Below are 14770 nucleotides of genomic sequence, written 5' to 3'. Positions count from 1 at the left end.
CAGGTTTTTATAGTTTGAGAATAATGCTATCAGATATTTTATTCATCATTTGTGAAAGAAAGGAACAGGTGGTAATACTAAAGCAAATTTATCCAAAGATAAACATGAAATAATTTTTCAAGTGCATTAGAACAAATAGGATTTTAAAAGAATATGAAGCAAAACAAAATAAAAACTTAAAATTAAAATGAATGTTAATTCTGCCTCCAAAAGCCATTATTAGGTTATTCAATTACTAAATCATGTTAATTTTGACTTTGTAGCAAAGGACAGAATTATGCACCATCAGCCTTTAAAAAGCTCAATCTTATTCTCATTTAGTGTTTGTTGAACATTCAAAGAAAATGCTAATTAAAATGTTTAAAAAGCTTCAGAAAACTATAACAACTCTTACAGGGATTCAATTAAAAGAATGCTAATAGAATTCTCCACGCAGGCTTATCATTCTCTACCACGTGGTGGAGCTCAGGGAAAGCCCCTCTGTTCCACATGGATATTTAAGCATTTGTGCATGAGTACTATATGTTGAATTCATACATGTAAATGAAGTTTTACCATGTGAAATATTTAGCATTTAAAATAAAAAATAAGTACTGTTTCCTATCTCAGCTTTAGTAGAGCTAATAACGTACAGGAGGCAGATATTCTGCAGAAATCATTCTGAGAGTTTTAAAATCTTTGTTTTACTCTACTGTAAAGAATTTCTCCTATAGAATTTTTCCTTTGTTATCTCTCTGTGTAATGGGTGCTCACTCAGACAGGGTTCAATTGTCTAATTAGGTAGCTGCCAATCTGGAAAGATGTGAGTAGATAAGTTGTATTTACTGAATAGCTAAGTAGTATTTAAAAGGTGGGGAAAAGGGGAATGTCTTGGTAGCTTTGACCAGTGGAGCAATACAGTGGGAAGTTACAGGCATCTTCTAGAAGGGAAAAGAGACCCAGTAGGTACTTGGGGAAGTCCAGTGATGGGCAAGAGGAAGCCTGCATGTGTGGACTTGGGCGTGGGCGTGAATATATTTGTAATTATAATGAGTAAAAATACATCATGCTAACGTGTTTTTTTATAGTTTTCACATGGATTAATTTGGGAGAGTAAGGCAAGCATTTATGTTTTCCAATCTCTGTTAGTCTCACCACTTACATCTTATCCACAATTAACTCTGTCTTTTCCTTCTTTAATAATCTTATATTTCTAAGCAGTGAATGAGTCTTAAAGAAAATGGCATTTCAATGCTCCTACTTCCCTGGCATTATCTATGTAATTCTATAACAGGACTCACTACATTATGTTCTAACTGCTGTGTTAATTGTACTTGTTGATCTCCTCCACTGGATTTAATAGCCAACAACTTGCAAACAGGTTTGCTGATGATACAGATGCTCAAATTTGGAGAAATTTAGTCACTTTTCATTAAGAATATCAAATTTATTATTTCCAAAATATTTACCATCATTATATTTATTTAATAGTTATTCATTTTATGCTACCAATACCAATCACTGGTTTAAAAAATTAGTAACTTCCCAAAAGTCATGCAGCAGATAAATGATAGGACATGTTTTGAACCAGGGAGTATGGCTCGAGAGTCTGTGACCTGAACCAGTAACATAATAAGCTATTTCTCCTTCTGATTAAAAATCTACCTGCCAAAATAAATCGCTCTTAGTTGAGTCAAAAAGCTCATCAAATTGCCAAAAATGGCGTTCTAAAGATGATTCGTCTGTCCAGCCTCACCTTGTGAAGACTGAGTAGCATTTTCATTGAGATTAGATATTGCCATTAAGACTAACTGAAGTTAGAGTGGCACCTGTGGCTCAGAGGAGTTGGGCGCTGGCCCCATAAGTGAGAGGTGGAGGGTTCAAACCCAGCCCTGGCCAAAAACTGCAAAAAAATAAAAAAAGAGTAACTGAAGCTAAGAAGAAGCTAAATACGTTGTAAGTACTTTTCAATAAAACAAGCAGTTATAAAATGGAACGCAGCCAGGCCGCCACTGCTGATGCTCAAAACTTCACTCTGCCAAAAAGGTTTGAGTTACTCTGCCCTCCTGCACCGAAAACTCCTGTTTACTCAAGAGTCAGAAATACAAACTTCTGCACGCTGGAATCAGCTGGTATGTCTGATCGTTTTATTTTCAATATCGGCTGAAGGAAACCTTCGGCCCGATGCTTTTGATTTCATCTGCAGAAAGGTCAGAATAGTTATTGGAAAATCTGAAATAACAAGGAACAAAAAAAAAAAAAAAACCCTTTGGAAAATTTTAGGGTGACATTAAGGCAAAGTAATTTATCTTCCAGCCTGCGCCTCTGTGCAGTTTGCAGTTTAGCAAAGCCGAGGAGACTGTTTCTAAGTTGCTGCACAGATGTGGGGCCCATCCTGCTTCCACCCGAGCCCTGCTCTGGTGCTGATGAGACGGTGCACGGAGCTGCCGACCTCCAGCTTGATGGCAGCCAGCATCTGACAACTGTATCTGGTTACCAAACAGGTTTTCTTTAACTTGGTCAGTGAAAGTTAAAAAAAAAAATCTCCTTCACACTTTTGAGATATTCAACAGGAAATTGTCATGCATCTTTCATGAAAGAAATGGCCATAATTCTTCCTGAATAATTAAGACTGAATTCAGATTCGATGGCTTCCTGAGTACATCCATACACGCGTCTCTGAGATAATCCGGGAAGGTTCACAGAGTTCCAGTTACTCTGCGGAGGGATTGGACCATTTAAACTAACACGCATTCCCCAGCACCGTGAGCTAAGTGCACTGTTTGCTATTTTGATGAATCACTTACACACATACCTACTTCTGATAATGAAGGTCAATTTTCTCTACCATGAAATAGAATCTGTTTATAAAGCAAACAAGTCACCGAGTTGGCAATGATTTTAAAGAACCCGTCTTTCGTTTCCACTTTCTGCTCAAATTTTAGAGCAAGGATAGCCTTGGATCCTGTAATAAGCCCTACCAATAAATTGTATGCTGGGCCACAAAATGCTGTATTGCATTTCTCAAGCATGCTGTTTGTACACAGAGTTTATGGCTGCCACCAAGCTTCAGGATTGTGAATCATCTTTCTTACTCTAATGGGGTTTATTGTTTTATATTTCAGCCTGTATGACTCACAAAAAGAACAATTTATTTGGTCAAGAAATTACTGCATGCCTGTGCCGGCCTTGCTCTTTTAAATGTAGTGCCAGGAAACCAAGCGTAATTGCAGGCATTTGGGGAAACTGTCCATACCAGGAAAAGGACTGGCTGGGTCATTAGCAGCATTTAATTCAGAGTGGAATACTTTTTTTTTTAAATCAAAGCATATAAAAAAGGAAGAACTTCTGACCAAGTAGCATATTTTCCACACATCTATCAGTAATATTTATATTCTTTTTAGTCTCAGTAACATATTTTCTTAAAGGCTGTATATTGTAAAAAAAAATTAATAGTTAAGATTTTTAAAATTCTAGCTTATAAACAATTTTCTTTCAGAAATTGTCTCTTTTTAAGTGATGAAAAAGATCCAGCTCACCAGGGGACCCGGGGGTCCGTCTTGGCCTGCAGCTCCAGGAAGGCCTTGTTCTCCCTACAGAAAAGAGAAATGACTTTTTTAAATGTTAAAAATACAAAAAGGAAAAAAGGAGGCATGACCTATGAATTCCACCACATGGAGAACATCTGGGAGGGCTGTAAGCAGTTGTGTGCCTTTTTACTGTGTGTAGACCTCCATATACACATACACGAGCATATATACACCTGTGTGTACATAGGTGGATAAACAAAAACCTTATGTCATTGTGCACTTAAGGTTTAGTTTTCTGTTCATCCTTTACAAGTTAGCATTTCACCATGAACTTATTATTAAATATATGATATACTGAAATATTTTAAGAGCATCTGATTTTACATATGACATTTACTGAATTCACCTTAGAAACATCCACACGGTAACTTACAAACGAATGCAAACCACTGTTCATTAATAACTTTCTTAGAAACAATAGCTATTTTCAGAATAGCATCTGTTATCAGAGAGGCTCACCACAGGCCCAGGAATGCCCCGAAGACCTTCCGGACCAGGCTTTCCCGCAGGTCCCTGGGGACCGACTGGGCCCGTTTTTCCAGAAGGACCTTCAGCACCTGCTTCTCCCTGTTAGGAAGGAAGACAGGTGAACTTATTAATAAAGAGAAAGTATTGATATTATTTCATTAAGTGTACTTCGGGTATAAGTACTGCCCAGTGTATGCGTGAGACTCTGAACGCCATACCTGGTCACATCACAGGTATAAATATACGTGCGCATTTTACCTTAGCTCCTTTCTCGCCCTGTCGACCCTCTGCACCTGCAGCTCCAGGAGGACCCTGTAAGCATAAAATCACATTTAAAATACATCACAAGTGAAAGTAATAAAACTCCGGACTTATCTGAAAATACCCCAATTTAATTAGTGACAAACCAAAAAAAAAAAAAAAAATTCTGTTGCTATTTCTTTTAAAACACAGGAGCAAAACCCAAATTTTTGTTACGTATCAACTTCACACATTTGGGTAGACAACAGATAATCCCTTCACATCAATGTAAGGAAATAGTAAAAATTATGTTTCCAAAGAAACACCGATGGATTAAAAGTCACCCTTTGTGTGTTAAACACTCAGATATCATTTATTAGTGAGACGAACCGAATTTATCAGATTTCACTTTCATCCCTATTGTGTTTTCAGAGTGGCTTCGAACTTAATCTTAGACCATCCAGATGTTCATGTGTTCTTAGAGCATCATGAGCCAAATAAAGAAACGTTTTAAATCACAATGGTCGACAGATGCAATATTTTCATTTACTGGATTTATATAACTCATATAAATCAGTGGCAATAATATTGGTATCACTTTTTTAAAACCTGGTATTGAAGAAAAATAGAAAAACCATCTTTACACTGAAGTTGTCATTCAGAAGCATAAGCACAGACAGATTAAAAAAAGAAACTTAATTATGTCCAAGAAATTGCTTTTTATATTTTCCTCAGACTCTCTTGTTTTCCATTTATTTACTTCAATTTTCACAGTAAATTGTGCTCGAAACCATTAGCTGAGATTGGGGCTGAAGGTTGGCGTTAATTGGTGAGAATAAAGCAAGCCAAGAGGACGACCTTCTCTTTTCCAGATGCTGTTAATATTCCATCGGTGAATACATGCCAGCCTTTCCTATAGGGTCTTGTAAATCCACTTTTAAAGTGAGAATCAAGGACGTCATCAAACTCAAGACAATTCCATGAACAAACTTCATCTCTGAGAGACTCAAAGACATCTTTAGTAATTTTTTCTGACTATCATCCCTGTAACTTCATCTATTAATAGACATTCAATGTACCTCAACCCAAAGAAACACATACATTTTATATGCAGTCATTTAAGGAGGCAGCAATACGTTGAATATAGAAAACCTCAAAGCAAAACTTTTTAATTTCATACTATTTATGCAGGAGGAATTCTGTAGGGAATCATAAGCTTCAAATTTTTCCCAGTGTCAAAATGTTGAACCATAAATTATCCTTGTGTAATTTTTGAAATACTAACTTATGCAAAGTAGATAAACAGACCATAATTGCTCTTATTTCGTAAATAGGAATAATTAAATTCAACAAATAATAGCTTTTCCTTCATTGATGAAGGTTTTTTTCCTTAATCTAGTGGCATAAAGTTACGCAGTCTTAACCTGAAAGAGTTAATTTATACACATGAATTATATAGTAGAGAGTATTGATCTATACTTAGCTTTAACAAAAGCAAGTTACCCACTGTCTAAATATTAAAAAAAAAAAAACACCTTTATTCCAAAAGAGAAAAGACAACCAAGTTTGAAGATCCAGTAGTCACTATAGTAACAGATTTTCCTATCCATGAAAAATATTCTTCATATAAAATACCAATATAATCTTTCCACTTCAACTTTTTCAATGGTTCTCTAGAATTCATTCATTCCCCCACTCATGTTGCAAACATTTAAATATTCCTCATTTTCCAAAAATGTGCTATGTATGTAGAATACAAATAAAAAAACAAAATTAAACCCCAAGGAGTTCATGAAATTTGGTTACAAAGATAGATATAAAAATTAACAAGTGCAACACATCGTAAAATATAAAGATGTGATAGGTGCAAAACAGGTGCCATGATCCAGTTTGGGAGTAGGAGAGGTATTCCTGAAACACTAACCTCTGATCTGAATTTTACGGTATAGGTAGGTGGGGGACAGGTGTTTCCTTCTAAGACTTTACCTTCTGATCACACATAAGGATTGAAAGTACATAATAATCTTTTTTTTTTTTGATAGAGACAGTCTCACTCTATCACCCTCGGTAGAGAGCCATGGCATTACACAGCTCACAGCAACCTCCAACTCCTGGGCTTAGGTAGTTCCCTTGCCTCAGCCTCCTAAGTAGCTGGGACTACAGGCATCCCCCTACAATGCCCAGCTATCTTCTAGTTGCAGTTTGGCTGGGGCTGTGTTTGAACCCGCCACCCTCGGTATATGGGGCCAGTGCCCTGCCCACTGCACCACAGGTGCCGCCCCATAATAATCTTTAGAGAACTTGTAATAGTTCAGTCAGGATGTTAGCCAGGAGGTGCCTGTCCATTTGTGTTGGTGCACTGAGACAGAATTATTAGGGAGCATGATTATGTGGCGGCTTGAGACTTGTGTGGGGAAAAAGGAAAATCAGCAAAAGACAGAAACATGAAGGAGAATGTTAACTAAATATTAGCAAAATAAACTGCAAATTTAGTATAAAGCTAAATATTTGGGTAAACATTTTCAAATATATTAATGGACAAGTGTTCTCACTTTTCATATTTAAAGAATTAGAACAGCTTTTTCCAGACAATATTAAAACCCACTAGTATTTAGAATATTTCAAAAATAAAGTGAAATAAATCTAATTCAGGATTTTTCAGAACCTTTAGTATCTGCTGAACAATGAATCTCCAAGATTGGTGTATAATCTGTAGTGGTTTTCAACTTCAATGTAGACCCTGTTTTTCATAATGACTTTTCTTAAGTGGCATAGAGTTCTAACAAACAGAATTTAAGAAATTTTAGAATTTACTTTATTATGATGATGTATTTTCTACCTATACGTTTATATAAGAATTTTTCAAGAACCTGGTGAAAGCCGAGTCAGAATTTGTAATTTTAACTAACAGCGTGTATCTCTTTAATGTTATATAAATATACGTGTGTATAAATACATACATGTACACTAGGCATATGTAGGATATATAAATATATATGTAAGCTGTGAGTTATACATGGCATATGTGTGTACATGTGTGTGTGTAAGTATAAGGTTAAAGCTTCATTTATCTTCATAATCAATTATTAATATCAGTTATTGTTTTAATTTTTCATTGTAAACTTTTCTTTGGCAATATGAGCCATTAATATGTACATTTTCTGGGTTATAATGTTTAAACTATTTTAGTCAACTCTAAACTTTTTGTTTTTAAATGAAAGGGCATGGGACGAGCTAAAATAATAACGCAAGTATTCAAATACCACGGACTACTGATAGAAGCTGTGGAAATCTTCTAGTGCCTTAAGGAAATATACATTTAATCTCAAGTATTACAAATGCATGAAAGAAAATGCATGTACTAAAAATGATAACTTAATTCTCCGCCTTGTTCAATAACCATTAGAATGTACTTTCTCAGTATCACTGCCACTCACCACATCGTGATCAATATTCTATTAGGAGGTTTTATGATCATTCACTTGTAAGATTCACTCACAGAAAAAAGTGGTAATTCTTTGAACATTTCTAGTCATCCCTATTTCTGCTATGAGATGTTATAGCAAAATTGTTACACTTCAGTTGCCTCCAGGGGGGGAAAGTAAGGATAGGAGAAATGTAAATTTCTACAAAATATATGCAAATCTAACATAACATCACAAGTTCTAGATGGACTAAAGAAAAATAAGTTGCAAGGCAATTCTGTATTCAATCAAATTATCAGCCTGTAGATCACATTACTTTGTTGATAGGAATATACTCTTCATTATTATTATTATTATTATTATTATTAAATCATAGCTGTGTGCAACAATGCAATCATGGGGTATAGAGTGGTGTTTTGATATACACTTTGAGCTATTTTCATCAAACTGGTCAACATAGCCTTCATGTCATTTTCTTAGTTGGTTTGTCAAGACATCTATATTCTATTTTTAGAAAGATTCACTTGTACCCTTGTAAAATAAACCATAGAGGTGATCCCTCTTGCTATTTGCTCAAAAGTAATTAAATTGACTACTACATCAGGACCTGCAGTCTGCTGACCGAACCCAAAGATTTGTAGCGACAGAATTCGCAATATTGTTTCAGAACATAGAATTCACTCTGCACTACCTCTACAGTTAGATGCTGTTATAACTAATGTGTGTAAACAAAGCTACCTCACATATGTATAAACAGACTGATCTCACTTACGTCAGTACTTTGAAGTTATCAAATACGTTCTTCTAAATTAACTCTCAGTTTCATCACATTATTATTTCTCACACTGGTCCTAAACATCTCTTGTTTGGCAAATCCATTTTATTAAAAAAATATATGCAGTTATCATGAATTTAAACGCATCCCTTTTAGGCAATAGTTCTCAAAGGAGATTCCTTTACTATACAGGATGACCATAAAGTTTGTGTGCAATTTAAAACAGTTTAATATTATATAAAAGAGTGTAATATTACACACAAAACATGTGTTACATGAATTTGCACTGAGGAATAAATAAGATGAGTAAGTACAGATTTCAATAGTATTACAAAATACTGTTATTTGAAAACATAGTTAATATTTTACATATATTATATATATTTTGATTTAATAGCATATATTTTGCTTAACAATACTATCCAGTGTTTGAGCTCCTGATAAATTGGTGTTTTAAATAGACATTTTATTAACTTATATTATTCCTCATTTCAGCATTGAGAATTAGTTATTATGCAACAAAATTTTACATGGAGGTGGCCAACACATATGGACTATTTTGTAAATATTTTGTAAAGTTTTGTAATAAATATTTTGTAAATAAAGGTGCATTTAGCTGCAAAAATCTCATTTTCTCAATGTATGGGAACTTTAGAGGTGACTTTTGAGACCTCCTGAAGTTTGGTTGGCTACGAGAGGACAAGAATTGTTAGTGTCAAACCAGAAAAAAAATCACAGTTTTAGTAATAAGATTATTGACATTAATTTTTCACACCCCTAAAATGTGTTTTACTGTAATGAAGAAAATAGATTATTGTGTAGAACAGATGAACTCAATTAAGGATGCCAGGTTATCCAAACCTAGTATAGGCAACAATTTAACACATTGTGTTAAATATTATAGCTTTCAGATTCAATTTAATGATGCCAAATTTAAAAGAGAAAAACCTGCATATTATTTCCCAGTCAGGCTGACCTAGGTTGATTTTTTTTTTTTTTTTTTGCTATATCAAAATGGATATGAACAGCTTTGTAAGCAATGCAGAGTCATCACAGTTCTCATGACATTAATAATTCATGGATACAGAGGCTTCTAATTTTGTTTACAAAGTGACTAGAATAGATTAAAAATAGCTCATCATATCTGCAAAAATTGTTATTTAAAAAAGAAGATAGAACATTGCTAAAATTTTTATGAGGTTATTTTAAAATGATTCTTCAAAAATCAAAGAGTGATCTACACTAAAGTACTTCTTAATAATACTAAAGAAAAACATGAAATAAGAATGACTCAGTTAAGTATTTCATTATCTTAGGCTCTCAATATAACAATGTATTACATAATATAGTGCAGTATCAGTGACTTGGAAACTTCCTACATGCCACCTGCAAATACCACAATCCAGTTTCTTAAGGAGATTATCTACCATCTTAAATTTTTGTTAATCACTGCCTAATTTTTCTGTATCATTGTTACAACTCATGTTTGAATGCTAAACATGTACTTTCAAGTATTTCTGCACAGCATATAAATGAAATCATATATTTTTCAGTTCAACATTCTATATATATATATATATATACACACACTATATATGGGTATTTACATATTCGACTTATTATTAGTTTTTTGAGTCATCTGCTGATCCATGCATCTGTGATGCATTCATTTTTACTGCCATAAAATATTTTAGTTTATCACTATCCTAATGCATTTATCTTTTCTAGAGTTTTGTTATGAACAAGGATAATCAATGCATTTTTTTTTGTTTTCTAAGACAGAGTCTTATTCTGTCTCCAAGGCTAGAGTGCAATCGCATCAGCCTAGCTCAGAGCAACCTCTAACTCCTTGGCTCAAGTGGTCCTCCTGTTGTGGGCTCCCAAGTAGCTGGGACTACAAGCGCTCACCACCATGCCTGGATAATTTTTCTCTTTTTTTTTGCAGAATCTGGGTCTTGCTCAGGCTGGTCTCAAACTCCTGACCTCAAGAGATACTCCCACCTCAGCTTCCCAGAGGGCTAGGATTATAGGTGTTAGCTACTGTGCCAGGCCTGTATAAGCATCTTTTGGTGACCATGTGCAATATATCACCTACATATGCCCTTAGAAATGGAATTATCAGCTGTTACAAAGAATTCACATTATATTCTACTAGATGACATAGAACTATTTTCCTAAAATTGTTGTACCACCTAACTCACAATAGGTATATATGATAATATCCACCATTTTGAAAATATTCTTTGTAATATTTAGTGTGTCAGAGTAAATTTTTGTGAAGTGGTGGATATGACATGGTATCTCAATGTAATTTTTAGTGGCCACTTCATTTATGTCTACAAACATCTTTCATGTATTTGTGAAGCATTTGGGTCAAATACCTTCTCATGTCATTATTTTTTCTGTTTTTTATTTCCTTCTTCTTAATTTGTAAAAACTACTTAGGTATTCTGGAAAATGATTCTGTTCAAGTTTTTTCTATGTTAGCTATTTTCTCAGAATTGGATCCTTTATTAATGTTAATATTAATTTTATTATTTTTGGATAAACAGAAGATTTTTAAACAGTAATTCATTTGATATATCAATGTATTCTTTCTGAGTACACCTATGTGAGTAGAATTTATGACTAGAAGTCAAAAATTTATTCTTCAATAATTTTTGCTAATATACTCTAACATTTGCCTTTCAAATGTTATGATCATAATACAATTGAAACTGAGTTTTATAGATGGAAATTGGTAAGGTCCATCTTATGTTTTTTATATAAAAAATTACATTTCCCAGCATAATCTATACAACAGTCTCATCTATTTTTGTTTGATATGTAATGTCACCCATGAGGTTAACAAATATTCGTAGATCTTTTCTAAACTCTCTCTTCAATGAGACCATTACCTATGTATCTTTAAGACCAATTAAAATTTTGTAAATACATTATCTTAAATCCTTCCCGTCTCCTTTATGTGCTTAAACATATTTTTCTACCCATCTCACTGATGCACTTAAATATATATTTCATTTTCTCAAGTTTTTTTTTAATAACTTTTAATTAGAAGAGTTTATCAGATTGCTTAGTTAGAACTATTGGCAGAAAAGGGTGCAACATAATTTTTCCACTTTCCATTTGTATCTCATATTTAAATCTAAAAAGAAATTCACCAATTGCTTGCAATTTATCAATATCAGGTACTCTTTAATTTTTTTAATTAAAAAAAAATCATTGTTTGTGTTTCATGTTATTAAAGCCGCAAATAACTAAATATTGGGATGTATACTGTATTTCATTAATATATTATTATATATTTATTATATATTAACTAAGTATTTCTATATAAAAATCCATCCATATTCTCATTCTAAAGAGGAAAGAACTAAAAGTCAGGGACTAACTAATGTTCTTAGATACATCTCATTTCACAAGTAAATAGAGAGATCTAACTTAGGTCTGAATAAGAATGCAAATAGATGGGCCTCCCACAGATGACCATGCCTCCATGACGCAGAGCAAAGGCACAATCTATTCCCTGAATTTTCTGTGGCAATTTCTCTTTCCTAGAATTGAGTAGTAGTCTTTCTAGAAGTCTGAGTCATCCATTAAAATTATAAATGTTGATAATTACCCATTCCAAGGTAGTAAACACAAATATTCAAAAATCTGTTACGGTAAAGATAAAAGTTTGTAACATTATACTAGCAATATTTAAAAATTAGTATGAATGGAAATACTTTAAAGTTTACAACAGCACTGATAGTGTCAACATTACCTATACTGCCACAAATACTAGCTTAATGTTTTTAAATAACTTAAAATATGGTATTTTTGTATCAGTTTTCAATAATAATCATATGAGTGATCCAAAAAGGGCATACGATATACTGGTTCACACCTATGTATCTCCTCTTTTTCATATTTCTATTCGTACTTTATAATAAATTGTTTTTATTCATTTACTCTTTAAAAATTTCAAAAGTACCATATTCAGTTGTTTTAGAAATGAGTAATTCACACGACTCCCTGCTGTATAACTAAAGAAATGAATTCATTCCAAAATTCTGTCACCATGTGGAGAACTCATGCCAGAAATCAAAGGGTAATTAGCTAAATTTAACAAAAATTATAAATGAGTAATTTGTTTGGCCTATTTTAAAATGAAACTAAACTGGATAGCACTTGCTGAGAGTTTGCTTTGATTAATAGAATGAGCTGAGAAGCTGCCAATATACATAATAAAATATTTAAAATCGATTTTGAGGCTGGGTGCAGGTAGCACAGTGATTACGGATGGCAGGTTCGCACCCAGCCCAGGCTAACTAAACAATAATGACAACTGCAGGAAAAAACAGCCAGGCATTGTGGTGGACACCTGTAATCCCAGCTACTTGGGAGGCTGAGGCAAGAGAATCGCTTAAGCCCAAGAGTTTGAGGTTGCTGTGAGCTGTGATGCTATAGCACTCTACTGAGGGTGACATAGTAAGTAAGACTCTGTCTCAAAAAAAAAAAAAATCAATTTTGATTTAGTCATTTCTTTTTTAGTGGCTACCACACTTTGAAGTAAGGTTTAATTACCATGATATCGAAAGATCATACTGTATACTTATGTGATGATCATCCTTATCTCCATAACTAATTTATAACAAAGAGCTAAAACACTAAAAGTTTTCATGAGAATATTTATTATCTTTGTACTCTATGAGCTGTGTTACATTCAGCCCGACCCTAGCTGGTAGAAACCCCGAGAAATACTGGATTACTAAAGTTGATTGGTGTAACTACATCATCCTGTACCCACTGTATTACGTGGTATCCTACCATTTGATTCTAGAAGGAAAAAAATCATGTTTTCTCAAGAAGGATTTCAACTCATTCTCAAAGTCACTTAATATCAGTATTTAATATCAGTATTCTTTCAGAAGGTCTGCCATTGGAACAGATACTTATGTTGCTAGGCAGTGTTACGGGCTGTCAGACTGCAAGCCGAAAGGGGCTGCAGATTTCAAAATTCACATTACACTTTGTAATTACCTTCTAAGAAACACAGCCCAATAGTTGTTTGGGGATGTATTTATTTCTACTAAGGCCATGCTTTGGGGTTATAGACAAAATAATAGGTAAGGAAAAAGGGTATTTGGTCAAAGACGAGTAAGTTGTATTAATGGACAATATTACATAACATTCATTTGTGCCATAGAGGGATGTGTGCGTGTAAACGGGGATCCAAATTTGTGTTGCTGAGAGACAAAAGGAAAAGCCTTTCACACTCTATGTTCAATCTGAGGATAATCAGTGTGAAAAATTCCCTTAAATTCCTTCCATGAGAAAACAGAAGTGTCTCTAATTGTTGTTCTGGGACTTTGGATTGCTGAAGAGTGAATCTGCCAAAGACATAGGTCTTGATGTTTAGCACATATTTTCCTCAAGGATAAGTGGGGAATAACCAAAGGAGATACAGGAAGACACTGGAAAATAATAGAGCTGCAAGAGGCAGGTCTACAGAGACTGTTTTCTGATGAAAATGGTACCACAGTGAGGAAAGGTCAGTACAGGAAATCTCCTGGGGTCTCCTGCGGGCAATGTTTTGAAAGTAACTACTCATTTGTATTTTGGGATCACCCTTCATTAAAAAGTTGTTTCCAAGTCACAGAAGTCTAACAGAGCAAAGCAAACTGACATCACTGATATCATCTCCTGATTCTTCAGCTCTCTCTCCTGGTGCTTCACTCAGGCTTTTGCAGAGGTTTAGATTAATGTGAGCTATTGACATCTCAATCCCAAGTACCACGTCAGGGGTTAATATTCCAGCACCATAAGTGTTTGGTTTTTTGTTTTGTGTTTTGTGTTAATTTTTATTGTGACAGTGAAATGGTTAAAAATTTTTCTATTTTAGTATTTAGTAACTACTTGGACATGTTTAAGAAATTATGCTCTATTACTTAAGATATTTTCAGCTTCTTGTAACAGGCTGCCTACAGATTACATATATTATATAAATTTATACACAGCATGAAAGATGAGTAGATGTTTCAAGTAAAGAATTCAAGAAGCTTACTCTTTTTCCAGGAGGACCTGGTGGGCCAGCCTCACCAGATGGACCAGGAGGACCCTATAAAATGTGAAAAACATCTTTTAAGGAACGGGGTATTATTTCATGGCCCACATAGTTATTCAAGATCTAGACGGAAACCAACTTTCTTCATTTCCACACATCTGTCTTTCCTGGAAAATCTCAGCCCTATGACGGATCTCTAAACTTCCTCTACATATTTATCATTTCTATAATTAGAAATGATAAA

The 14770-nt window shown here is 34.1% G+C and overlaps 1 protein-coding gene across 5 annotated transcripts in view; it reads right to left on the bottom strand.

Moving 5' to 3' along the window:
* The window catches only part of COL11A1 (collagen type XI alpha 1 chain), a 205414-nt gene that overhangs the window by 19671 nt on the left and 170973 nt on the right, over nt 1-14770 (bottom strand). For all 5 annotated transcript variants that reach the window (XM_023509793.1, XM_003784099.2, XM_003784101.2 and 2 more), the window contains 4 exons: nt 14527-14580; nt 4296-4349; nt 4029-4136; nt 3519-3572 (listed from right to left, as the gene is read on the bottom strand). In XM_023509793.1, the coding sequence (XP_023365561.1) occupies nt 3519-3572; nt 4029-4136; nt 4296-4349; nt 14527-14580 (270 nt within the window). The remainder of the gene's footprint in view (nt 1-3518; nt 3573-4028; nt 4137-4295; nt 4350-14526; nt 14581-14770) is intronic.

Source organism: Otolemur garnettii, unplaced genomic scaffold (assembly GCF_000181295.1).
Source record: "Otolemur garnettii isolate 467f Iridium unplaced genomic scaffold, OtoGar3 scaffold00010, whole genome shotgun sequence".
In the NCBI taxonomy this organism is placed as follows: domain Eukaryota; kingdom Metazoa; phylum Chordata; class Mammalia; order Primates; family Galagidae; genus Otolemur; species Otolemur garnettii.
This window is presented reverse-complemented; position numbering and strand designations above follow the sequence as displayed.